Below are 27792 nucleotides of genomic sequence, written 5' to 3' on the forward strand. Positions count from 1 at the left end.
GGACTCTCAGCACCTCTTCGTTCACATCCTTCCTGTCGGTGTCCTCAGTGCGCATGTCCTCTGCCTCCTCCTGCCCTGCTTGTGGATGCTGTGGACGATGCTGGAGGAGGAGGAGGTTCATCTCTTGCAGCTCCACCCTCGCTCAACAGTGCGCAGTTTAAATGATAAGTCTCTGAATTTGACGGGGGTCATTTGGACTGTTGGTTTTTGGAGTACCTCGTCAACGCCTGCTGCTCCAGACGCAAACTTTCCAAAGCCAAAGCTCCCCTGAACACACCTTTCTCCTCGTTATGTGAGTATAGTTTCTGCAGAGCCTCGTTTTACCTGCGGTGATGCTGCAGTGCACTTGTCAAACAGCACCCCTTGAACACCTTGCTGCCTTTGAGGAAGAGGAAATAATATCTTCTTGTGTTGTAAAATGATAGATTTAAATATTGAACATGATGCAAAACATAATTGAATAGGAATTTGACATACTGGTATAAAACATATTTTAGAAAAAGCATTAGCTTTAGCCAAGCTTTCATTTTTGACAGCTTATCTTTATTTGCAATTTGCATAACTTCTTTGAAGTTACAAATTGAATAAAATGAGACCATTTGGGTCTCAAACCGGTGCTCAGCTCACCAGTAAATCATGCATTTACTTTAGTAACACTTTTAATTCATACAGGACTGCATTTGTGTATTTAATCGAGAGTATAAGACTGTGAACTGGTTTTAAATGCTGTAAATATCATGTTGCGTTCACTGCACCACGTTGCAGTTTATAGTAAGGAAGTAAGGGGAAGTTATGTCTGAGTATCTCAGTAAAGAAAGGGCACGACTCTAACCATGGAGTTTCCTGTTTCCCAAATATGGTTGTATAAAGTTGCCTCTCTACCGAACTACTGAAACTGTTGTGGCTGAAGATGCAGACACTGTAGTGAGAACTGTCAGTTTTGACACGTCACCAATGAAACCTATCAGGGATGGTTTGGACTGAGTGTATCTAACACTTTTTGAAAACCTAGTTTCATTTTATTGTTATTTCTCACCATAATTGTGTAAATTAATAATAGCAATGTCCAGATTCATCTCCCTACCTCACTCTCTTTTAACTTCATTACACTGCCGAGGACCTTCACTACTTAGAAAGCAGTCTTCCAGGATTGCTCTCCAGAACATGATAAACTGGTTCAGACTCAGATGCCCACAGTCTGACAAAATGCCAAGACAAGGAATGTTTGTGCTGTTAGCTACAACTTATTATTTTTAACATCAAGTCATCTCTGAAAAAGAAGGAAGTTATGTGTTGAGAGTTTATTTGGCTGCGATATTTGTATGTGAATGGACAGTTCTGCAGTCCCTGGTATATGAGGACCTTTTCTCTAATGGGACAAACCAAGTGTCGTCATTTGTCTATTTAAGTCTGTATTATCAAATTATTTCTACTGTAATTATTATTGTCATGAATGCATTATTAAGAGGGTGATAACAGGGAGAATGTTTGTGGAACAGCCAACAGAGGAAATGAGTAAAGTCCTTCACAGGACCTGCAGGTCAACCTCTTTCACACACAAATAGAAATAGTTCACTAAGGCTCCTGGGTGACATTTCCTCTTGTTTATTATCATTTTAAATAGAGATTCTAAAATAAAGTAATTGTTATTGGACACTTCATAGTATGTATTGTATTATGTTCTTCTTCTCTGTGTTCGAGAATCACAGCCAACATCTAATGAGGGATTTGATTATCTTAACAGAAATGTGATACTGCTTTGAGATGACAGCTTTCACTGAACTAAGCAGATCAGTGGCCTTTGTGCCAAATAATTTAAGTTAAAATTGACATTTTCAGTAATTTAGTGTAAGTCTGTCAACACAGTAGTTATAATGGAGTATTGGTAGTTTGGTCTCATGGCAAATGGTGCAAACAGAGCTTTGTCTTTTACATTTCAGTCAGTCTGTATCAACCTGTTATCTTGTCAACTCCACTTCAGACAGCTGTCTGCAAGATACACTGGCTGACTACAAAGCTGTGTTGACACAACAGAGAGAGAGAGAGAGAGAGAGAGAGAGAGAGAGAGAGAGAGAGAGAGAGAGAGAGAGAGAGAGAGAGAGAGAGGGGAGACTTTACAAATGCGTTAAGCCACAGTGGTGAGGAGTTAAAGGGGTTAAGGAGGAAAAAAGAGCTAATCATCAAAGCATCAGCTGGTCGTTTCCTCAGAACCATGCTCGGCTCACTGGACTCATCCGCAGGCACTGCAGTTTTTGACAAATAGGAAGTGTCTGTCTGTGTCTCCAGTTAATATTTCTGTAGTTAATATATTTTAGTAGTTTCTGGGTGGTTTGGTTTGGCTGGTACCTTGGGTACGTTTATTGGCTTTCTTGGGAGGCTCAGTGGCTTTTCTTTACATAGTTCCCACTCAATTAAAGTGTATGCCAGTCACTTAGGGATGGAGAGGGTGAAGTAACAGCCTGTGGACATGAGTGACTCAGTGTCTGTAATCCAGGAACCATTGAGCTTTATAGTCAGTAGTTCAGATGCCAATCCAATTCAATCTCATTCAATCTGTTTAAATATAGTATTACTCTCACTGAACCAATTTTGTTTGGTTGCACATTTAGACATATGGTGCAGAATATGATGATATATTTAAAATATTTGCTACCATGCTGTCTTTTTAACTTAAACAAAGTTTGGTTTGTGCAATTCCCAGACCTTTGCATTTTCCAGTACTTCCCACTGCAGGTACTTCTCCCAGACACTTGTTCATAATTTAGCCACTGCCTGTTGCAAATTTAAAAATGAGTGTCGCCTTGGGGCCCATATGAAGCATGATTGTTAAAGCCCCGCCCCCCCTCATGTGCTCTGCCTCGCTGTTATCATTTTGAAGTAAACGACGAGGCCAGCAAGAGACATACTATTCCCTATATGGGCTTTGTTTGGGAGTTCACTTGCCTCGCTGTTTAGGTCCGCAGAAAAAGAGTCCTGCTCCAGAGAAGGGGCCCATATATGGTCATCACAGCACGAGACTGAAGCCTCTTAGCAGAGAGACAGGGAGAGAGAGATGGAGGGGGAGAGAGAGATGGAGAGACATGCAAACATGGATGTTGTCAATTAAGCACTGACTTCATGATTGACTATCAGTAAATGCCAGTGAGCATTAAAGCTTTGGGGATATAAGTCTGTTGTTTCACTGGAGAAGGTTTTGTTACTGAGTTAATTAAAATCAATTGTCCAGTCTTTCTATCTAATCTTAGGGAGGGGCCATTGTTTGTGCGTCTCCCTAGTGGCGTATGTGAAAGTGTAGGGTCGTGAGGGGGTGGAGGTCTGTGAGAATGGCTGATCTCTGGAACTCCCCGATGGATGAAACATGTTAACTCTTTGAGTTACAATCACAAACAGGAGGATAAACTATAATATCATGTCTCCTTTACCAAGAGACTCATCACTTACTGCAGTGTTTAGTAAGCAGCAGGGTTGTATTCATCTATGATCTGTATCATGAAGTTGTGAAATGTTTTTTCTAAAGTACTGTTAGTATAACTGATGTGTCACTGCAGTAACAATACTGTAAACGCTGCAAAATGTAAGCCTCATTTTTATGCCCTCTCACCTTTTTTTAACTCCTTCCTTCCTGCCCTGCTTTGTTACCCATTGCCTCTGTTTCTTCCTAACTTACTTCCCACCTCCCTTCCTTTATTGTTTCTTCTTTTCTAATGTCCATTTCTTTTTTTTTCTCCAACAGTTGGCCCTCCACCACGACCCAAAAATGTCTAAGAAGGCCCCAACCGAGGACGAGAAGTTCCTCTTTGTTGACAAAGACTTCCTGAACAGCCCCATGGCTCAGGCCGACTGGTCAGCCAAGAAGCTGGTGTGGATCCCATCGGAGAGGCATGGCTTCGAGGCGGCCAGTATCAAGGAGGAGCACGGCGACGAGGTGCTGGTGGAGCTGGCTGACAACGCCAAGAAGGTGACAGTCAACAAGGATGACATCCAGAAAATGAACCCGCCCAAATTCAGCAAGGTGGAGGACATGGCCGAGCTCACCTGCCTGAACGAGGCCTCCGTGTTGCACAACATCCGCGAGAGGTACTTCTCTGGCCTTATTTATGTAAGTATACAGTGAAAACATGTAAATGCCCCCACAATCAATCACTCACACCCTAACAATGTGCAACTACACAGATATGTTTGTATCTATATATTTATGAGCATTTTCTGTTGACTTTATTAATCCCCTTTTCCTAATTTCAACCTCATCTTCTTATTTTAGTTCAAATATAAAGATAAATGTTTATGCTAATGTTGACCCTAAATAAGCTTTGTGGCACAGACATTTTTTGTGGATTTGTACAGTAATTCAATGTTTATCATTGTCTTCTGTTGCTGACTTGTTTTAGTCCTCACAATTATAGAAATAGAAGAACACAAACATGTACAGGGCTCAAACACGCTCATCTACCTCGTGGTCTTTTCTCTCAGACGTACTCCGGCCTGTTCTGTGTGGTGGTGAACCCCTATAAAATGCTGCCCATTTACTCAGAGAAGATCATTGAGATGTACAAAGGGAAGAAACGACATGAAGTCCCCCCTCATATCTACTCCATCGCTGACAATGCCTACAGGAACATGATGCAAGGTAGGATGTTTCCACCGCCTCCATCTCTTTGTGATAGCTACCTCACTCATTTCCCTCTGATGGAGCAGCAATATAATTTAATTTGTACAATTTTCCTGTTGTCCAAGTGTTTGTGATGTGAGGTTTCTACCACATTTCATAGACACTCATACCACATAAACTAGAAACATATCTTTCAGGGTTTTTGGTTCCAGGTTTGTTATCTTTGTGATTGACTTGTAAGCCGTCCAGAGTATGGATGTATTAAGAGAGCTGGATACAGCGTTACAACGAGGCAGTGCCTCGGATACAACGAGGCACTGCCTCGTTCATTCCTATGAAAGCTGCTCAGATACGCATGAAACAAAAAAAGCCTGACTTCTGAGTAAAAAATTACCCGAATCTTCTGGCGTTCTTCCGCATTATAGGGTCCAGAGAGCAAGAGTGCTGGCGTTACCTTTAACCCCTCCTCCCAGCCCTCGGCCCAGCCTCCTTCTCGGCCTCATCCACATGAACAGAGGAGTGAAAATAACGTTTTACAACTTATAGGACCTAATGATTTAAATAAGGGCTATTTAAGCTTTCATAATGGGAAGTTGATTCACCTCAAAAAAAAAAATGTATCCACTGAGTTACAGATGTCTCTACTCAACATAACTCTATGGGAAAAAGTATTTTTGGGCCCCATGGCATCATGTGACAGACCCGGAAATTGTAATTCCCCCGTTTGCTTCACAGCCCGGCGCTCTTCCTGTGGGCTTTGTCCAGAGTCATTCTCTGCCCAGCTTATCCTGTGATATCAGCATCCAATAACTTCCACACATAACCAAGCAAACTGTTTTCATTTGCAAGCTGCTGGCCTCATATGTTTCCAGGTGATTTCTGTCAGATTGAAGTGTTTGCTTGTATCTTTGAAAAGCTTGGTTTGGGTGAGCTGTGGTATCAGCTGTGAAAAGTCTCACTTCTGTCTGAGTGATGACAGCTGTCAGCATTTAGCTCTGTCATGGTGACAAAGTGGTTGATAAAAACCACAAACAGGCCAAGGCTGTAAGGCTGATAGTTTCATATGCAGAGTGGTGTTTATTATTATGCATAGTCCAAAATGAACTTTGTTATTCCCCCTGCAAGTTCAATTCAAAGAGAGTTGTGGAAAAAAATAGTATTTTATGGCCTATTTGAGAGTCAGTGTCTTGTAGAGGTGACGATAGTGGCCTTGGCAGAGTCGTGCTTACAGTAAATGGCACCTTGGATAAACCTGCTGCGGTACAACTGTAGAGCAGCTGGTTTCCCAAAGAAGCTGTTTCTTGTGCTTCCAGGGGGTCGTGCCCACTAGACTTCATGTTGACGTGAGGATGTTTTCTCAGAGGGGTTGACATCTGGATTGGGAGATGGGTGGAGGGCTGTAAAGCATTTCCTGTTTCAGCAGCCTCCCCTTCCTCATTCATATCTTATTACTGTATTTATTTTGGATAGTGTGAATACTGAAGACATTTTTTTCTTTTTTGTGAGTGGAATGAGAGTTTAAAGTTCCCATTAAATGGGTTTGAGATCTTATTTTTCTGCTTTGGTTTGATGAGTTTCCCAATGAAACAGGATGTTTGGACAGCACTTACAGTAGAGTTAGGAGGTAATTGTTTAGAGAGCTCCAAAGCAGGCGGGATTATCCAAAATCTTCCACAAACGCACCATTCAATCTCTCTGGCTGCAAAGAGAGAAACTGATATGAATGCTCAGACATTTAAGTCACTCAATCAGGATGAAATAGAGGATTTGACCCAAGACAAGCATAAACATGCTTTTTCAATATACAGTATCAATATACTTCATGATATCGACAGCTCAGTTTCCATTTGCAATTTTCCTTCACGTGAAAAGTCCCGGTTTGAGGAAAATACATAAGTATGCACTCCAATCACGGTCATTGATCCAAAACATTGGAATATATTGTTGCTACCTGCTGCCCTTGTGATAAACATTTTAGCATCAACACACACAAGCTAAGAAAGTGCATCTGGATATTGTATGAAAACTAACTTCTGAGCTTCAAATTCCATCTCTAAGGTCGTCTCTTTAAGTTTCACTCGTGCTAAAATTACATGTGAGTCTGGAGGCTCCTAGAAATTACTGATCAAGTGAAAATAATTGAGAAGGAATACAGCTGGAACAATATCCAGCTCTTATCTGTGGATAAAAATACCGTTACAACAGATTCAATGTTCAATTCGCTGAATTCTGCATTGTCAATATTAGTATCATAAATCTGCTTTGGGCCTTTGAAAATGTGACACCAATATGTGTACATTGGAGGATTTTAAATTGTCCCAGGACAGTACACAGGAAATATTTGTATGTAGCTATTGTGTGTAAACACAGTGTAGTAAGTAAACAAGGAGGGGGAGGATTGATGGTGTTTGTGTGGGTGTTTGGATAACACTTCTTCAGCTCATCCCTCTAGAAAATCCCATACAGCTGCAACTTGGAGACCATTTAAAGAATCAAATGTGTCACCACCCACAACACTATGTTCACATGAAAAAGAGAGTGTTTTTTATTTGCTGCATTTATTTCAGACTAAACAAATTAGACGTTGGCTTAGGCTCATGATATATGAAATGACAATTGAAGTTTAAGATTGAGGACCACCCGTTCAGTTTTAGAATTTGAAACATGCCTTTAAACTGCTTTTTATGTCAAAGTACAAAGACAGTGAAGACAGCACTGTGAGTCAATGAATTTGAAAAAAATGATTATGGCAGACTATGAAATACTATAAACCCCAAAAATCTTTAAACATGGCTTTTAAGATGTGACTATGAATGCATCAGAGATTTAGAAAAATTGTTTCAAAGCCTGGGTAACTGTTTTGATTTTATTTTTTTTGTTTTTTATCCAGACATAGGCAGTCATAAGAGTCCGTCTGAGGACACAGATGTGCTTAGTTAACGTCACTATTTAGGAATTAACTGCTAGATTGGTTTGCTGGTCTCATATTATCATCATTTATATCAAGAATGTAGTGTATGGAAGTCTATTAGAAAAGGACCCTACTTCTCAGGTGATTTATTACCTCAGTAAACATTGTAAACATGAGTTTATGGTCTCAATCTCTAGTTTCAAGTCTTCTTCGATACAGCACGAAGTTCCTTAAGTCCATTATGGTCCCTTATAGAGTAAAATAGACCATAAAGCAGGGTATGATGTAGGGCGTGGCTACCTTGTGATTGACAGGTCTTTACCACAGCGTTGTCTAGTCTGGGAGTTTTCTGTGTTTTCATCTGACAACTTTATCCCTTTCACAGTGTGTTTTTACTTCATCAAAGTTAATTCTAATCATTTGAGTCAGCTAAAAATGTCTTATTCAACGTTCGGTTGATGAACATAATGTGTACTTCAACATGTACCATGTACTATGGTACATTATGAAGAATGTACATCCAAGAAAGAACCATAAAGCTTCAGGACGGTCTCAGTATAAATACTTTAAATAGGCCTTTGCACAAAAGAGTCCTCAAATACCAAAAGGTTAAGACTAAATCCACACATCTATGAACCCTTTTGAGCCTTTATTGTGTCACACTGTGGCTGGCAGAGAGTTGTTATTGTTGATGTATTAGTGGGATTTCCCATGAAGTAGTGACTAATGAAGCAGGATGTCTACACTGAGAGCTATAGTTTGAACAGTTCACATGTTGGAGTGGAAGCGGTGCATAACAACAGCAGATCCAGATAACTCGCCTAAGCTTCGAGACATTCTTCCTGCAATCTTGGCAGAGATCCCATTCTTCCCAAATCGTGCCTCAGTCTTTGATGTCCAGGAGAAAATGTTTTGAATTTCCTGCAGGGAGTTTGCTGTCCCCTTAAATGTTTCACTGCAGCAGGTGACTGGTGTGCTTCTCTTCTGTGCTCCCATTGTATTTGTGTTTACCAGACAGGTGCAGAGACAACGACACGCCGCTGTAATCACATTTTGGGTTTTACTTAATCTGACCAATCAGTGTCACAAAAATATTCCTAATATTTGCAGTGTCTCTTCTCACTGAGTCTCTCTGACGCAAGACTGAGTGTTGTTTTTGGATGATTTGCAAAAGCTCACGACTCTGGCCACCTCTCTCTCTCTCTCTCTCTCTCTGGTTTTCTTTTTTTCTCTCTCTCTTTCCCCTCTGCCTTAATTAGGAAGTTCAGAGAGAGAACATGCTGCATGTTGAGTGTGTATGTCAGGAATGGATCCAGTGGAACAGCAGCCAAAGTCAACTCCGTGCTAGTTTACAGTTCAGGGCCCGCTGCACACTGTAACACAATATCATAAATCACAAAAAATTATGACCCTGCGTATTAATGATGCTCTTCACTGTATGAGGATGATGAGTTGTTTGCAGTAAAGCTTTCAGGTGTCACTTACGAAGCGGATTCATGTTGAAAACTGAGAGCAAAGTTATCTTTTCCCCAGCGGTACTCCCTGTACTCCCCCAGGAGCACTTTGTAATGAAGGATACAGTTACAAAATAGCCTTACATGGACTCACTGTATTCTCCCAGGAGTCTTTTTGGAGACGGTATAATGACTCATTGCTCATTACATTCAGACTTGATTTTCACGGTTAAAAATCTAAGTATTTGTGGGAGTTACATGTTTATTTAGGCATAGGGGAGCCTTTGGAAATAACTGAGCCTCTTCTAAGCCTTTAACCGATTCCCAGCTGGTGTCTTAAGTTTAACTAGATTGATTTCTATTTCTGGAGAAAGGCTCGTGGTTTCACAAGTGGCCAAACATAGGGGAAGAAGAAAATATCCACATGCTTGTAATACATAAAATAAAATGACATATTTGAATTGGTCATTGCAGGTTCTTTTGGTTTACCACATGATTTTTATGCCTTTACAAGTGATCTGGACACCCACTCACTGTATATTTGTGAATGAGTTGTCATAAAACATGTCTAACACTATAATCTGTCTTTGTGTCTACAGATCGTGAGGATCAGTCCATTCTCTGCACGTAAGTAAAAAATCTGTCACCTCCAAACTCAGCTTTGTCGTCGCTACTTCTGCTTTTTCCTGGACGTCACATTAATGGTAGAAGAACGGCTGCGTGTTTATCTGTGTGTTTGTGTGGAAGAACAATTACATAATGCTTGTGTAAATACAGAGTTAAACAAATTAGATACCTCTCTGGTCTCTGAGCAGCCAGACTCAATCAGCAAGAATTCATTCATAATATAACTGTGATATTTGTTTGAAAATTCAGAATTATGTAGTTGAATGCAGTGAATTGTGTTGTATTCAAATAGAGCCAAACTTGATGAGGGTTAACGCGTCCCAGAGGGCTGTGGCCTCGCTCTCTTCTCAGACCCTCGGTCAGGAAGTGAGCCCTGCCTGCTGATTGGAGAACCAGATTAGCTCCATTTTGTTTGTTTATTTTATTTTTTTCAAACCAATTATTGAGAACCTTGACATCCATCAGACATCCAGGGATAAAGGACCTCAATTTCTGCAGCATTAATAGCTTTATCTTTGGACTGGCCTGAACTTTGCTTTAATTCAAAGAAAACAACGTTCATTTACTACTTGATTTGTTTTAGTGGCTAAAAGGCTTTTTTATAAATTTTATGTTTGTCCAGGTCATGTTGCATGACTCAAAGTTTGTGTATTCACCACTACTTTTTCTAGGAACTATTTCCACTTGGGTTGCTCTCTAGAAACTAACTTTCCACTTTTACATACTGTACAATCAACATGCATGTGATCAATGTTTATCTCTTTTCACTTCTCCTTAATTGCACTCCATGCTTATGTCATCAGAAGCATAACTGTGGAGAGGGAAAGCTTTTATACACCAAATTAAATTAAGTTGAGATGGTGCAATTTACAGTGTAATGTATTCATGAGTCCACTACAGACATTTAAATTGACGGATTAGTATCAAGGAGCTGAGCGGGTAAACATCCAGATCACAGTATCTCCCATATTAGTGTTGAGTGAACAGTAGCACCTTTGCTGCTCAGCATCCAGTTGTCCCAGTGAAGGGGATGACAGGAAAGGGGCGGGGCTTTTTCCCCCTCAAGGCTCTCTCTCCTCCAAATTTACAGATGCCAGGATGCTGCTAATTCTTTGATCTCATCAGACCATTTCCTCATCTATCATGCTCTCTTTATCCCTGTCTGTGTGCAGGGAGGTATTTGTTTACAGTTCTGGTGAACACAAAGATGTTTAAAGGGATAAACTGGAAGTCATATGGTATAACAGAGCTGAAATACAAACTCTGCCTTCTCTGTTGAACATTAGTCAGATCCACACAGTCACTTACATATTTAAGTCTGAGCTCCAGCTGTTCTCATTCTCAGCAGGGCTCTAGAGCCATATATGGGAGAAATGTTTCTGGTGCGTTTGGTGGAAAGTCATGTATGACATGCTCCTCCTGCATGTGTGTTTACACGTGTGTCTCATTGTACCGTATGTTCTTCCTTGGTATTGTTTTTACAGCAATCCTTCATCTAGACATGACCTCTTTAGAGCAGGAAATTGATAAGTGTTTGTTAATATGTTGCCATGGGAGACTTGTGGAACTTTCAATTTTGATATTTCCTGTTTTTATTGTTATTGTACAACACAAGGTTATGTGAATAAATGCAGTTTGTAGTCCCATTCTTTGCAGCAATTGAAGTGACACTTCGTTTGCTTTTACAGGCATTTGTGCATTTTCTAGTAATTCTAGCAATGATTGTATTCCTCAAATTCCTCCACATAGTAGCAATAATTTGTCATGGGAAATAGTTGGGAGCCTGCTGCTAAATCCATTCTTGAGATGTTGACATTTCATCTGAGCGGGGTCACCAGTTTCCTTGGTCTCATATCCATTGCGTGTGTGTGAAAGACAGGACTGACGGAATAGACATAGTGGCTGTAAAGTTGCAGGCAGAGTAGAGATGCACAGCTTTTTTTCTGACCCTGCTGGGGGCTTGAATGCATCACATGTATCAATGGAGGGCTCCCCTTAATTTAGCTGCACTGCAGGGATTTCCTGTCCTCAGATGACTGAGGACACTGTTTATGTTGTCTGCTACTGTTGTTCTCAACAGATCCTATAAAAGGGTGCACACTCAACTCACTCTTTAATTTCTTCGAGAGAGAAGAGAAGAAGAAGAAGCTAGAACTTTCCAAAATAATGATAAAACATAGTTACACATCTGAATAGTAGCAATATGGTACTTTGGATGGAATATAATTCCTTCAAATCTTTCAAATAATCTTATGATCGTCAGTGAAAGCTGGACTGATCGTAAGCAGGACGTGCAGGAAGAGACAGTTTGAAAGACCATCTGGAGGAAAAACTCCCATCAGCTCCCCACAGTAGGAGCCTGGATGTCGTATGTCCTTACAAATGTGAACAGGACAGAGCAATTAGTTTCCTCTCAGGGCTGCCAAGCCCCAACACATGGAGCATCCCATGCCTTTTATGGAGGGATGTTTCTGTGTGTTGGACTGCTGGCTGATGGCTCTGGTATCATTCAACTTTGTCTTTCTAAGTATCCAGGGTCATTTTCTGGAAAGAACGTGCTCTTGCTTCTGTTTGAATAAAATGTCTCTTAAAAACTGTTAGGTGTCTGACAAGTTTGAGAGTATCTGTAAAATAACTTATAAGTTATTTTCCAGCTATATACACACCGAATTTGTTTCCATTAACTGTCAGGCCATTATTTCAAGGAATATATCGACATTTTGTGCAATAAACATCTTCACTTTCTTGCATAGTTATATGTCTGTCTATGCCATTAAATAAAGGCAGAATTGCCAAGAAAGAAATCTTCTTTCAAGAAAAAAATGCTTTCAGTTTTCTGCCTTGTTTTCAAACTATTCCTTCAAAGCTCTAAAATAGGAGGATACGGTTCATTTATAGATATAAATAAATGAAATAACCTTATTAAAAAGGTATGGATTATGAACATGATAGTTGGTAAAAGGATCTGGGCATCAGTGTGTAGTAGGCAGACTGAACAATAACATTATGCGTTGAGTCAGACATTGGACAGACATTTCCATTCAATTAAACTGGGTTATTGAACTGTGAACAGAGTACCTGTCAGTGCTGCTTATCTTCTTGCCCTCTCTGTATCTTTTAATCCCCCTCTCACTTTTTTCTTCTCTAGTGGAGAATCTGGTGCTGGCAAGACGGAGAACACCAAGAAGGTCATCCAGTATCTGGCTGTTGTGGCCTCCTCACATAAAGGCAAGAAGGACAGCAGTGCTGTAAGTATCTGTGTGAAGAGATCAAGTTGTATAAATGTTTGGATGTGTCAGCCAGTTCCCTCACTCTTCAACATGTGCAGGAAACTGCCAGCCTTAATCCTTTTATATCGCCATTTCCTCCAAATAGCAACAATCAGGAACACAGTTTGCCTACGTGAGTAAAGGGGAATGCCTGGAGTGTGTTTTTGTGTGTAGTGTTTGTGTGTGTCCCTTCCTTAGGGTTAGAAAAGTGCATGAAGAAAGTGTCACAGAGTTACCCAAATATATTGTTTCTGTTTGCCTACACGAAGGGTCGAGATCCCAAATCATACTGCTCTTGAGTTAGAAGGTGTTTACCCTAACATCCGGTGTGTCTGTTACCCAACAACAGCTGATTTAGACTGCATGACCATCATCAAAGTACTGACTCTCATCCACTTCTCAAACCTGCCAAATGTTCAATGGAGGACGTGTAGCGTTTCAAACTCCTGAACTGGTTTATCATATTGAGTTTTTTGTGTCATCCATTTCCTTATGAACACCCTTTCACTGCCAGCGGGGACGAGACTGGAGCCTCCCCGGCAGTGACAGGGTCTCTCATAGATCAACGAGCACAGTGTGAGCATGCCCATGTCCTGTTCTGATCTATTAAACACCGACTTCCCCACCCACCCTCTCCGCTCCCTCCCCTCCTCCTCGTCCTCTCACCTGTCATTCGCCCTTACGGTGCGGCGTTGGCTGTTCTTTAACAGCACCTCAAGTCAGGATGAGTAAAATGGTTTCGCAGTCGTCTGACGAGACGTTGATGGTTTGTGGTGTTGCTCTGGCGTTGGTAAAGGTATCATTTGGTATCATTTGTGGGTCAAAGTGATGCTTCCAATAGTGACTCCAGTCACTCTCGGGGTGTCTGTCACGGAGGAAACGCTGTACAGATTGCTGTAAAACTTTGAGGCCTCCCCGGACCTCGCCTGAAAAGAAACAGCATTGGGTCCATCTCTTTTCTCTGCCCTCACTTTCTCCCCTCCTCAGGCACTATTTTGACTCAGCCAACTGCTCATTAGTTATCTGCTTGAGCGTTTTATTTACACAATGTCTTAAGAACTATCTTCCCATCAGCTCTCTTTTGCTTTCTTGCCATTTTGCTGCACTCTATTTCTCTTTTCTCTCCTTTCTTTCTCCCAGTGACTTTAATGAACAAGACCCTCCTCTATGCTCTGCCAACTCTGAACTGCACCTCTTCAGCTGGTCTGTATCCTTCCAGTTTTTCCTTAAACATAAAATATGATTGACTTTTAATGACTCTTATAGACATTTAAGAGAAATTACTGCCTTGTTTTTTAAAAAGTACTATCCCATGTAAGAACTCATAATTAAGCTCGGTGACATTACATGTCCATCATTAATCTTCATCATTGTTCTCGTCTCCCTGCTGCCAATTTTTACTACAATATTAACACAACACTCATGCCCCTCTCTTCTTCGTGGCTTAAGCTCGTTTTCAGTGTAGCAGAAGCGAGTGTTTTTAAGGGAGTATTCAAGGTAGAGATCTCCAGCACCTGACCTTGATGCTAGGCGGACACAGACCCCTTTGATCAGATGGATTAGCTCGATGCAAGTGAAGGAGTGTCTGCCTCATTTACTGACCATCACCCAGCTCCACCTACCAGTCCGCAGACTCTGCAGTCACGCTGGAATGACATCTCCAGAATCATTTTGATTTTCCGACACATTTAATGCAAATACTTTAGCGAGATTCATCAAAGGTTTTGAAATGTTAAAATTATTCTGATGCCTCGTTTCTCCCAAAGTAAGCTCACTCTTCCATCTCTCTCTCTCTGTTTCCACTTCAGCAACAGCCGCTTCTCCTAATTTTAACACTTTGTCTTTCAAAACTGATGGAGAGGTCTTAAGGTCACGTGTCTGTGTTACGTAATATCCTTAAGAAAGTCAAAGGAGATTAGGAAGGAGTTAAACTGTCATATTACAGCAACTTGTAGGTTTTTACTTCTCAAGAATGTTATTGATTAAACCTTCCCTAGCCCATATTCACCCTGAACCACTTCATCCCCCCTGATCACCACCTAAAGTGCTGCACTCTGCCTCCAACTAACCCCTCAGTATGTCATAGTGATGTTTCTGTATACCACTGTTGTCACTAGGGGGAGCTGGAGAAGCAGCTGCTGCAGGCCAATCCCATCCTGGAGGCCTTTGGAAATGCCAAGACCATCAAAAATGACAACTCCTCTCGATTTGTGAGTTTGCTAATTTCAGAAGGAGAAGTAGTTTTGTGTCTGATGAGATCATCCTGTGATTTCATCCTGTAACATCTTCTGTCTCACAGGGTAAATTCATCCGTATCAACTTTGATGTGACAGGCTACATCGTTGGAGCCAACGTTGAGACTTGTATCCTTTCTGTGGGGGTTTTCTGCTCTGTGAAAAACAGCTTTCGTACTTTTTGTTAGGGAAAGGCCTTAAGAAGGATGTATCATATTTAGTAACAATTAAGTATCACTTCTAATCGAAGTGATCTAAACATTTTTTTCACCTTTCTTAGCCTATTGAATTTCTGCTTGACTTATAGAATGTGTTTTATATGCATCATAATACAATTAATTCACATTTTTTAAACATAGATTATTATTTTTAGTCACAGAGAGGGAGGCTGATCAGACATGAAATAGCATTGAACTCTTCATCTTCACCTGGGACCTGATCAGAGGTTGATTCGGTCCATTAAACCCTCCTCAGTGTGCGTATGTATTCTCTAACAGCTGAAACTCTCAGACCTGCTGGAGAAGTCTCGCTGTATCAGACAAGCAAAGACAGAAAGAGCTTTCCACATCTTCTACTACATGATTGCTGGTGCCCAGAACAAACTGCGTGGTGAGTTGAAGAAAAATCAGTAGATCCTGCTGGACAGTTTCTGCAGGTTAACCTAACATGTGTTGTACATTGTCACAGAAAATGAATCAGTCATTCATGAAATGTTTGACGTTGTGTGCTATATTCTTCAGAGGAGCTTCTCCTGGAGTCCTTCAGTAATTACCGCTTCCTGAGTGCGGCCCACGTTCAGATCACCGGCCAGCAGGACGATGAGATGTATGAAGAGACCATGGAGGCCATGAAGATCATGGGCTTCACCGACGAGGAGAGAATCGGTATCAGAAATCTTGACTCTACTTGGCGAGAGTAGGATGGGCTGCTTGGAGGTGCCACTGCTGTTTCTGTTTGATGCTAACTCTCATGTCCTTGGATTTCAGATATCATGAAGGTGTGCTCCACAGTCATGCAGCTGGGAAATATTGAGTTCAAGAAAGAGAGGAACCAGGAGCAGGCCACTATGCCAGACAACACCGGTAAGACACAACAACTGCTTACAACTACGTACATGTACAAAAAAAAGAAAGAGCATTCTTGTGTTAAGTGAACCTCCATATTTCTTCTCTCTTTAGCGGCCCAGAAGGTGTGTCACCTGCAGGGCATCAATGTGACGGACTTTACCCGTGCCATCCTCACCCCTCGGATCAAAGTGGGCAGAGAAGTGGTGCAGAAGGCACAGACCAAAGAGCAGGTACTACAGGGAGTGCACTGTGTAAAACTCTAACGACAATAATAGAAATACTGCATTCAATGAACACATCCCAACCCCTGTCATGCAGATATACTTTCTGTTAATGTGTATTTGTTAGGCTGACTTTGCTATTGAAGCCCTGGCTAAAGCTGTGTTTGAGCGGCTCTTCCGCTGGATCCTGGGCCGAGTCAACAAGGCCCTGGACAAGACCAAACGCCAGGGAGCCTCCTTCCTGGGAATCCTCGACATCGCCGGCTTTGAGATCTTTGAGGTTCGGACATGTTGTTGCGTCAGACATCAATAAGCTGAGAGGGATTACTTTTGTATAAGGCTGTACATTGTTTTTTGGTTTTTTTATTCGTGCATATCATACACAAAAGACACATAAACATTTTCATGTATTATATGTATCTTGAGTTCTGTTTTTTGGTTGTTGCAGGACAATTCCTTTGAGCAGCTGTGTATCAACTACACCAATGAGAAGCTGCAGCAGCTCTTCAACCACACCATGTTCATCCTGGAGCAGGAGGAGTACCAGAGGGAGGGCATCGAGTGGAACTTCATCGACTTCGGCCTTGACCTGCAGCCCTGCATTGAGCTCATTGAGAGGCCGGTGAGTGGCCTTGAGACAATAGAAGCCCGATTTAAATCCACTTCATTGATAGGTCAAACCAAGTATGTTCTCCTGCCTGGTGCAGGTATAGGGTTTAATATGATCTGTCTTAATCTACATGTTATTAAGTAATCACTACATTCTCTGCAGAACAACCCTCCGGGCATCCTGGCTCTACTGGATGAGGAGTGCTGGTTTCCCAAAGCCACAGATATCTCCTTTGTGGAGAAACTCATGAACACACAAGGAAACCATGTGAAATTTGCCAAACCCAAACAGCTCAAAGACAAGACAGAGTTTTCTCTTTTCCATTATGCAGGCAGGGTGAGTATGAGGTGATGTGCGTATAATATGATAAAGCATGATATGGTGTCCTCATGCGTTCATGTTGAGTTGTAATTTGGGTAAAACTATTGAAAACAATATTGCTGTGATGATTGCTGACATGTATGATAATATGTGTAAGTGAAGCTCAGTTAACATTGATGTTGTTTTGTTTTGTTGTAGGTGGAATATAACGCCACAGCCTGGTTGACAAAGAACATGGACCCTCTAAATGACAACGTCACATCGCTGCTCAACAACTCCTCCAGCCAGTTCGTGCAGGACCTCTGGAAAGATGGTGAGATGTCTGGCTGTGATGCTGGTTTTAGCCAAACATGACCTACTGTTAAATTCCCCTCCTTTTCCTGTCTTTGTGCAAGATTTCATTATCAATAAAACAGAAATGGTAAAAGAAATCTGAAGACAAAATGTATATATTGTGAAACACACAGCTATAATTACAATCGGTATTCAAATGTAATGATCTAATTTTTTTTAGTTAAAGCCTCCATCTGTAGAATTTAAAAATGTCAGTCACACACTGGTAGACAGCAATGCATGCCGCCATCCTGCCACAGATCCGACAGTGAGTCAATAGACTAGAGGCAAGACAAACACTGCACTGATTTTAATCTGGACTCTCTCATTTTCCTACAAATAAAACACTGCCATCAGATTCATTTGACACATTTGCAAAATGAAAACCGTATCCACAGGGGCTTTATATAGGAACCAAACACATTGGATCCAGCACACTTTTTAAATTTGAGTTGGGGTTTTTTCACATTAACATTATGGTGTGTTGTCTATTCCAGCGGACAGAGTGGTGGGTCTTGACACAATAGCCAAGATGACAGACAGCTCCATGCCGAGTGCCTCAAAGACCAAGAAGGGAATGTTCCGCACGGTGGGACAGCTGTACAAGGAGTCTCTGGCCAAACTCATGACCACACTGCACAACACCCAGCCCAACTTCGTCAGATGCATCATCCCCAACCACGAGAAGAAGGTAAAGAAAACTGCAGCCTCATTAACACTAGTAACTTTTGGGCAAGGCATGCAGTCTATTTTACATTAAATGAAAATCCAGCACATTCTTCTGTAGCCTTATGGAACAATCAAACTGATATTTTGGTTTCTGAAGTAGTAAAATTAATTATATAACAACTACTATATAACAAACTTTCTTCATAAAACCCAGTGTATTAAGACTTAAATCCTATTCCACTCAGGCCGGGAAGCTGGATGCCTACCTGGTCCTGGAGCAGCTGAGGTGTAACGGTGTGTTGGAGGGGATTAGAATCTGCCGACAAGGATTTCCCAACAGAATCGTCTTCCAGGAGTTTCGCCAGCGGTGAGCGGGATCTGAAGGAAACTCACTTACTTATAAAGTGTCACTAAAGATAAAGATGTGTGTAAACCTTACTAAGCATCTCTGTGTCTTGTTCCTGTCTCACAGTTATGAAATCCTGGCTGCTAGTGCTATCCCCAAAGGTTTCATGGATGGCAAACAAGCCTGCTGCCTCATGGTAAACGCATGAGTTCACAAAATATGTAATTTAAGTTATTTTAGAAGTTTTCATACCCTGTGTGAGCCTCCTTTTTCTCACTGATCTCCTGTCTGTGTAGATCAAACATCTGGACTTGGACCCCAACCTGTACAGGATCGGACAGAGTAAGATCTTCTTCCGCACCGGAGTGCTGGCCCAGCTGGAGGAGGAGAGAGATCTGAAGATCACTGTGGTCATCATCGCTTTCCAGTCCCAGGCTAGAGGCTTCCTGGCCAGAAAGTATGAAAACACAAGCCTCCCCTCACTTATTTCTAATAATATGCAGCCTTTTAGTTAGTATTTTGTAAAAGTAGAGGGAGGCTTTCATAACTTTTTGTCCTTTTTTACTGTTTTTATCACTATAAATAGGAAATAATTTCTTTATATCATACATGATATATTGGTGTCACTGTATTTTTATAGGGCATTTGCCAAGAGGCAACAGCAACTCACAGCCATGAAAGTGATCCAGAGGAACTGTGCTGCCTACCTCAAACTAAGGAACTGGCAGTGGTGGAGGCTCTTCACAAAGGTCAGCAAATCATTCTGCAGATTAATACAACAAAATCACAGAACAACCCTGTATTTAGGCTTTTCTAATGTTTTTAATGTAGTGGTAGAATGAGTTCTTTATGTACTTCTGTTAATTAAAAACTCTTACATCGCCTTTGCCCTATTTTTAAAATGTGACGATGCCCATCCTCCTGAACCTCAGGTCAAGCCTCTGCTGCAAGTGACCCGCCAGGAGGAGGAGATGGGACTGAAGGACGAGGAGCTGATGAGAGCCAAAGAATTAGCTTCAAAGTCTGAAATTGAGCTGAAGGAGATCAGCTTGAAACACACATCGGTAAAAATCTCAAAAACCTTTTCAGTGTTTCATTTAATACAAGAGTTAAACCAAGCCAATAAGAACAAGCCCCTTTTAAAGGTCTACCAATGATTCTTAGCCCAATTTTATCTGGTCTGTCTGCTCCAGGTTTTAGAGGAGAGGAACGCACTGCAGGAGCAGCTTCAAGCAGAGACAGAGCTGTATGCCGAGGCTGAGGAGATGAGGGTTCGCTTGGCGTCTAAGAAGCAGGAGTTGGAGGAGATCCTCCATGAGATGGAGGCAAGACTGGATGAAGAGGAAGAACGTGCTCAGGTGCTGCTAGTGGATAAGAAGAAGATGCAACAGCAGATGCAGGTATACACATCTGTTCCTTGTTCTTAACTTGTTGTTTCTTGTAGCTGGTATATAGATGCTCAGCTACGCTATAGTATGCTCTGATAATGTGAGAAATAGCAGCAGAAGGTGAATGCTGCCGGATTCTTCTTGTAGGAATTGGAAGAACATTTGGAGGAGGAGGAAGATGCCCGTCAAAAGCTGCAGCTTGAGAAGGTTACCTGTGAGGGGAAGATCAAAAAGCTGGATGACGACATCTTGGTGATGGAGGACCAGAACAACAAGCTGCTGAAAGTAAGTATGGACAAACAGCGTTTATTGGGGACACTTATATTGGTCACTTATTAAGAGAATGTCAAAAGGAAAAAGTGGATTTCGGCAATTAGATTACCTACTCTGTGTTTTGTAGGAGAGGAAGCTGATGGAGGAGAGGATTGCAGACTTCAGTTCCAACCTGGCAGAGGAAGAGGAGAAGTCAAAGAACCTCACCAAGCTCAAAAATAAACACGAGTCCATGATCTCTGAACTAGAGGGTAATCATCTCTTATGGATCGTCATGCATTAACACCTGCAAAATCATTATGTCATAACCTGAGCTAAAGTATGCTTATTTGTTATCTCTCTGCTGTGCTTATAGTCCGTTTGAAAAAGGAAGAAAAGGGCCGACAGGAGCTGGATAAGGCTAAGCGTAAGTTGGAAGCAGAGTCGAATGACATGCAAGAGCAGATAGCCGACCTGCAGGCCCAGATAGCTGACCTTAAAGCCCAGCTCGCGAAGAAGGAGGAGGAGTTACAGAACGCCTTGGCCAGGTAAAGTCCCTAGAAGTTACAAAAATAAAAACCCATTTACAGCTTTCATCTTCAAATCACCTGAATCTTCAAAGCCCAGTAACTCAATTCATCTGAGGCAGAGTAGCATTTCAATGTTTAACTTCTTGGATGCAATTCGATTGTGCTAACAAATATCCTCCCCGATGCTCTCTTACTCCTCAGGTTAGAAGATGAGACAGGTCAGAAAAACAATGCTCTAAAGAAGATCAGAGAGCTGGAGGGACACATCTCCGACTTGCAGGAGGACCTCGACTCTGAGCGGGCGGCTAGGAACAAAGCAGAGAAGATCAAACGGGACCTCGGGGAGGAGCTGGAGGCCCTCAAGTCTGAGCTAGAGGACACTTTGGACAGCACTGCCACACAGCAGGAACTTAGGTCGGTCACTTGATACTGACATACACAAATATAATGATATAAAGTTATTACTTTGTTAGGTATTAATGTTTGGCTATGGTAGAGGTTTTACATTACATTGATAAACACAAATATGGCCTTGTTCGTAGAACGTTCCTGAAAAATAAAAGGTGTAAAACATAAGTGACAGATTTGCCATATTTATAAAAAAAAAAAAAAACATCTCCATCCATCCAGGGCCAAACGTGAGCAGGAAGTGAACCTGCTGAAGAAAGCCATTGATGATGAGAACCGGACCCACGAGTCCCAGATACAGGAGATGAGACAGAAACACACCCAGGCTGTGGAGGAGCTCACGGACCAGTTGGAGCAGTCCAAACGAGTACGCCTGCCTCATTTCATACAGTGTCATTTAGCTTGTTTTATAAAGTTCATACTGTTTCTGAAAGGCAATCTTCCCCCTTTTATCATATATACAATACACAGGATATTGATCTTGTATTCACTCTCTCCTGCTCAGGTGAAGTCAAACCTGGAGAAGGCCAAACAAGCTCTGGAGAAGGAGACATCAGATTTAACTATCGAGGTGCGCTCACTCACCCAGGCCAAACAAGACGGGGAGCACAAGAGGAAGAAGTTGGAAGGTCAGGTGACAGATCTACAGTCACGCTTCACCGACAGCGAGAAGCAGAAGGCCGAGCTGGGAGAGCGCTGCTCCAAGATCACTGTAAATGACTTTCAGTAGCTATATCAGTACTGCACATAAAAAAACAGGAACTTTAAAAAGCTACCAGACTGGTGAGCTCAAGTTCAATAAACCTCATCTTTGTCTTGATACAGATCGAACTGGAGAGTGTGACAAACATACTGAATGAAGCAGAGGGCAAGAACATCAAACTGAGCAAAGATGTTTCCAGCCTCACCTCCCAACTCCAAGACTCACAGGTAACTGGACTTTAAGCAGAAAACTACATACTGCTTCCTGACAATAGGTCAGAATTTAAAGCATTAACCTCTGACCTGGTGTGCTGCCACAGGAGCTGCTGGCTGAGGAGACACGTCAGAAACTGCAGTTCTCTACAAAACTGCGCCAAGTGGAAGATGAAAGAAATAACTTGCAGGAGCAGCTTGAAGAAGAGATGGAGGCCAAGAGGAACGTGGAGAGACACGTGTCCACCCTCAACATCCAGGTCAGAGCTAAAACTAGGGGTTGCTAATTTACATTAGAGATACATTTCAGTGAGGTTTTACTGGAGGTGAGATGCAAGTGGGAGGTTTAGTAAAAACATTAGAGGATCAACAAACCTTAAAATAAAATGCATTTATGGTCTTAACAATTAGTGCCTTAAAGTCTTCTTCCTTCCACAGTTGTCAGATTCAAAGAAGAAGCTTGACGAAATGACGGGAAACATCGAGCTGCTGGAAGAAGGTAAGAAACGTCTGCAGAGAGATTTGGAGGCAGCAAACACCCAGTTTGAGGAGAAGGCCTCCGCGTATGATAAGATGGAGAAGACCAAGAACCGCCTGCAGCAGGAGCTCGAGGACACGCTGATGGACCTGGACAACCAGAGACAGAATGTGTCCAACCTGGAAAAGAAGCAGAAGAAGTTTGACCAGGTCAGCTAAATCCGAAAACTGGCAACTGCCATAACAATTTTACATAATAAGGCTAATTGATTACACATGACAACCTTCAAATTACAATAAATACTATTGCCTTAAAAAACGTAATCTAGGGCACTACTAGTTACATTACTTTAGCTTACACTCCAACATTTTTTTCATGGTTTTCCATCTTCTCTGGTCTCCAGATGCTGGCTGAGGAGAAGAATATCTCCAGCAAATATGCAGATGAGAGAGACAGAGCTGAAGCCGAGGCCAGAGAGAAGGAGACCAAGGCTCTGTCCCTGGCGAGAGCTCTTGATGAGGCCCAGTGTTCAAGAGAAGAGCTGGACAGAGCCAACAAGGCCCTGAAGATGGAGATGGAGGACCTGATCAGCTCCAAGGATGATGTGGGGAAGAGTGTGAGTGCTGGAACATTGTTTAATTAAAAACATCACTGACTGACTGAATTAATCACTGAAGTTTTTTAAAGGCTGGAAGTCCATGCTTTGACCGCTCTCATAACTTTATGCTATTTTCAACAAAATATAGTAGATAATTTAGCTATATATTGATGGCAGGTCCATGAGCTGGAGAAGTCCAAACGAGGTCTGGAGGCCCAGGTGGAGGAGATGAAGACCCAGCTGGAGGAGCTAGAGGACGAGCTGCAGGCGGCTGAGGACGCCAAGCTTCGTCTTGAGGTCAACATGCAGGCCCTGAAGGCCCAGTTCGACAGGGACCTCCAGGGACGAGATGAGATGGGAGAGGAGAAGAAGAGACAGCTTGTCAAGCAGGTAATGGGGTCGGGGGACCTTCAGGGTCCTTGAGTGGGTTCCAGAGGGTCCCTTGCAAAAACGGGCAACCATTTACTTTACTTTAACTCGATCCATAAGTAGCACAATGACAGAGTGTATGACTTTGCTCATGGGCTTCATACATTCTCTGTAATAAAACATCAGATCAAATACCCTGGGATAACATCTTATCAAATGGGGTTCTGTTGTCTAATTTGTGTTTGGGTTCTTGATGTGAGAAAGTTCAGGAACAACTGATCTAAGCAATGATGCATACCTACTGCAGGTCCGTGAGTTGGAGACAGAGCTGGAGGATGAACGTAAGCAGAGGGCCCTGGCGACAGCAGCCAAGAAGAAGTTGGAGGGAGACATGAAAGATATGGAGGGACAAATCGAGACGACCAGTAAGGGACGGGATGAGGCCATCAAACAGCTCCGCAAGCTCCAGGTGAGAGTGAAGGGACAGGTGAAATGCAGCCGGTGCATTTGCTTTTATCATTTCCTTCTTTTTGTTATAATTTGGTATCTTCAAGTCCATGTTGGAAGTGTGTTCTTAAAGCGTCTAAAGTACCATCTTACGATTAGACTTAATGTTGGTTAACTACAGCATATAATCAAAAGCGTTTATGTGCTGGAAACTAATAAATGTTGTTTTTTTTTCTGATGCACTCCTTATTTCTGTTTTCTCATTCTCCCACCAGGCTCAGATGAAGGACTACCAGAGGGAGTTGGAAGATGCCCGCGCTGCCAGAGAGGAGGTGTTAACCACCGCAAAGGAGAGTGAGAAGAAGGCCAAGGGTCTGGAAGCTGAGCTCATGCAGCTACAGGAGGTAAAACAGCAGATTCATAACAAGCAAATTGTTTGAGATTAGGGGCTTGAAATAAAAGGATTAATCTCCTTCATGTTTCCAGGAACTGGCTTCAGCTGAGAGGGCACGCAAGCAGGCGGAGGCCGAAAGAGACGAGCTATCTGATGAGCTGTCCAGCAACTCCTCCGGAAAGTGGGTGGAGATCTCACTGTTGATTTTGCCTGTGAAACGAACTCTGATAACAAAGTAATGGTTACACTTGTTTCTGTGTACAGGTCAGCCTTGGCTGATGAGAAACGCCGTCTGGAGGCTAAGATCTCCCAGCTAGAGGAGGAGCTGGAGGAGGAGCAGAGCAACATGGAGATCGTCAACGACAGGCTGAGAAAGAGCACGCAGCAGGTGACCAGACAGTAGCAGCTACTTGAGTGATAAAGGGCTCAAAAAGTGCAGAAGTCTCACCCTTTTCCTTGCATGCACACAGGCGGATCAGCTGAACAACGAGCTGCAGACAGAGCGCACCACCTCCCAGAAGAACGAGAGCGCTCGGCAGCAGATGGAGCGCCAGAACAAGGAGCTGAAGGCAAAGCTACAGGAGATGGAGAACCAGGTCAAGTCCAAGTTCAAGTCCTCCATCACTGCCTTGGAGGCTAAAGTGGCACAGCTGGATGAGCAGCTGGAGCAGGAGAACAGGTCGGGAACACAGAAGTCTGATCAAATTGTTTTTCAAACGGTTTTATGTCACTGATGACGTAAAACCATGTCTGTACGGACATATCCGTCTAAAACCTAGACGACAAGGAATTAATTTGCATCTTCCAGCAATAACTGTAGCATCAATGTTATTGTGTCCTAAACACACATGAAACTTCATGAGTCACTTCAAACAAACAGAGGAGTTTTCTACAGTTAAACTCTTCTTAACCTCTGAACTCTTTTGTCCTCTCAGGGAGAAGCAGGCATCGGCTAAGGCTGTGCGCCAGAAGGACAAGAAGCTCAAGGACCTGATAATGCAGGTGGAAGATGAAAGGAAACAGGCAGAGCAGTACAAAGACCAGGTACGATCGCTCAACGCAGCGATTCTCAAACACAAGTCTGTTCATTTTTCTGCTGTGCACAGACAACAAACCTCCTCCATGTTTGTGAGTGGATGGCTATTTGGAGTCCAGAGCAAGAGGACAGTTAGTTAGGATGACCGGTTGAAAGAGAACTAAGTCTGTATATATCCTCCTTGTTATGCTCACCAGGCGGAAAAGTCAAATACCCGCATGAAGCAGCTGAAGCGTCAGCTAGAGGAGTCAGAGGAGGAGTCTCAGCGCGCTACAGCCGCCCGCAGGAAGCTGCAGCGGGAGCTGGATGAAGCCACCGAGGCCAGCGACGCCATGAGCCGCGAGGTCAACTCTCTCAAGAGCAAACTCAGGTAAAACAAAGGGCCAAAGAGTCGGTGTGTCCGTCCTTCTTCTTTGCTGGGCGGAGTGTTGTTTGGTTTCTTTTGTCTCGTTCACCTTTTTTGCTCCTCTAAGGCTCCAACAAGACACAGATACAGCAGTAGGAAAAGTAAGAGAATGGTAAATAGTAACTATCAGGAGGAGGTCTGTGTATTTGTGTGTCTTTTTACACAATTTAATTCAACTCAAATAGCGATATCTGTTCTTAGGTCACCTACTCTTGAGTGCTTAAGAGTACGTTGTCACTACATTCATATTCAGAGGGTTGTTAACACACATTTGAAGCAATAAAATAAAATGTTGCAATAAAAAGTAGAATTTAGTTTGATGGCCTTCACTGAGCGCAAGCAAAAAAATGGTGTTCATCTCTATTCCAGAGGCAACCCTGAACCCAAGGAGTAACACAGCAGGTACCTCTGCGCCTAATAGTTGCCCGATCACCGTTTCTTATTACCTTACCATAACTTTTCATCCCCCCATGCACACTCCTAATGCTGTCATTTCTTTCATTGAGCCTAACTGAGAGAAATATGACTACCATGATTTCCTTATAAAACCTAAATGTTAGGTAGCAAGTTAAATTACATAATTTTCTAACTGGTGGCCATATCTTTCTCAGTGCTTGGTTTAATTGCCATAAACCAAACTCATTTTCCTGAGCCAGGAGTCAAATGAGTTACAAAGATAACCAGCGTGCTTAATCTGTAACCAGAGCACAACTGTACATTCTGTATTTCATCAACACCAGAGTGTTATTCAAACCTTAACCAGCTCAAAGAAACCGTCACATAACCACTCCTCTCACTGTTGGGATATGTTTCTATCCATGTCCTCGTTTGTATCTCTGTGGCTCTTTTAGGCGTGGAAACGAGCCCTCCTTTGGCAGCGCAGGTCGGCGTATGGGCGGAGGCCGACGGGTGGTCGAAGACGCCTCAGAGGAGGAGGTCGACTCCCAAAGCGACTTCAATGGAACCAAGTCTGCTGAGTGAGGGACTTCAAATAACCAGATATCAGAATTACCTACTAGGACACCGACTGCCACTTCAACAGAATACATTTAAAGCCTGTTATGTTATCTTGTTCTTCCATATCACTTAAAAATATATATTTCTCAAACTTCCAACAGTGTACTGATCTATCGTCTTGTTTCAGAGCACCTTTTCTTGATACACAATAATCAGAAGGACTTCATCTGGGGAAGTTGTTTTGGTGGCTACGCTGATGTGTGATTTGCTGTTTCTTTTTCTTTTCTTTTTTTTAAGTTACACTGTTTTGTACTGCACTGAAAAATTGATTCCTTTTATGAAAGTTTTGTACACTTTCATAAAAGGTGCCTCTAATTACCACGCTAACCTGCCAGCAAAGCCTCCAGTCTCCATAATAGGTCACCACATCTTAAAGCAGAAATCATCATGTAAATCTATGGATATGGATCTGTATCATTTATCAGCGACTGTTGTCTTGTTGCCTGTGACTGCTGTTCAGAGCAGCACTGACGGATTGGATACGCATCCAGTCAGTGCTGCTGTTTGTACCCAACAAACAAATATTTAGCTTTTAAACATTTTTCTTAAGTCACGTTTTTATATTATTTGCACCTTTCTTGTGCCCAGAAATGTTTAGATTACTTTCCCTCAAGCTCAGTAAGAATGTTTTAGGTAAGACAAGTTTTAGGTTAGTCTCAACTTTAAAATCAACAGCCAGATTTCAGTATTGGGCATCGTCATTTTCAATTTTTTCCCTTTTGTCCTGTTTTACTGTACATGTTGAAAAAGCCCTGAAACCAACTCATTATCATTTGATCATGTTATATGTAATCAACTGATGTTTACAAGACACCAATCGTAACTATTTACTGTTGAACCACCTGCACAAGAAATAAAGATCTTTAAACAAAAAAACAAACGT

The 27792-nt window shown here is 42.2% G+C and overlaps 1 protein-coding gene across 3 annotated transcripts; it reads left to right on the top strand.

The window, feature by feature from the left end:
• Positions 1-171: 171 nt before the first annotated feature.
• On the top strand, positions 172-27789 carry myh11a (myosin, heavy chain 11a, smooth muscle). Of its 3 annotated transcripts, XM_054604273.1 has the most exons (43): positions 172-292; positions 3734-4099; positions 4471-4627; positions 9574-9601; positions 12750-12849; positions 12977-13003; positions 14988-15080; positions 15170-15233; positions 15615-15713; positions 15845-15988; positions 16091-16186; positions 16283-16401; positions 16520-16672; positions 16841-17014; positions 17165-17338; positions 17522-17636; positions 18154-18347; positions 18571-18692; positions 18798-18867; positions 18968-19128; positions 19312-19420; positions 19604-19735; positions 19865-20071; positions 20207-20344; positions 20460-20583; positions 20688-20859; positions 21043-21255; positions 21472-21616; positions 21755-21961; positions 22075-22179; positions 22272-22424; positions 22603-22851; positions 23046-23258; positions 23418-23630; positions 23917-24078; positions 24332-24460; positions 24543-24631; positions 24715-24838; positions 24921-25129; positions 25386-25494; positions 25684-25856; positions 26262-26294; positions 26744-26830. In XM_054604273.1, the coding sequence occupies exons 2-42, from the start codon at positions 3758-3760 to the stop codon at positions 26284-26286; spliced, it is 5832 nt and encodes a 1943-aa protein (XP_054460248.1). In that variant the 5' UTR covers positions 172-292; positions 3734-3757; the 3' UTR covers positions 26287-26294; positions 26744-26830. The 3 variants fall into 3 exon arrangements, with proteins under 3 accessions (XP_054460248.1, XP_054460246.1, XP_054460247.1); XM_054604271.1 differs by lacking the exon at positions 26262-26294 and having other exon boundaries at positions 173-292; positions 26744-27789; XM_054604272.1 differs by lacking the exons at positions 12977-13003; positions 26262-26294 and having other exon boundaries at positions 173-292; positions 26744-27789.
• The last annotated feature ends 3 nt before the right edge of the window (positions 27790-27792 follow it).

This window comes from Anoplopoma fimbria, chromosome 9, assembly GCF_027596085.1.
Source record: "Anoplopoma fimbria isolate UVic2021 breed Golden Eagle Sablefish chromosome 9, Afim_UVic_2022, whole genome shotgun sequence".
NCBI lineage: Eukaryota > Metazoa > Chordata > Actinopteri > Perciformes > Anoplopomatidae > Anoplopoma > Anoplopoma fimbria.

Coding starts and splice junctions, on each gene's coding strand:
- myh11a (XM_054604271.1), top strand. CDS start 3,758: ATGTCTAAGAAGGCCCCAACCGAGGACGAGAAGTTCCTCTTTGTTGAC. Junction 17,015..17,164: donor TTGAGCTCATTGAGAGGCCG/GTGAGTGGCCTT, acceptor CATTCTCTGCAG/AACAACCCTCCGGGCATCCT. Junction 20,860..21,042: donor TTACAGAACGCCTTGGCCAG/GTAAAGTCCCTA, acceptor CTTACTCCTCAG/GTTAGAAGATGAGACAGGTC.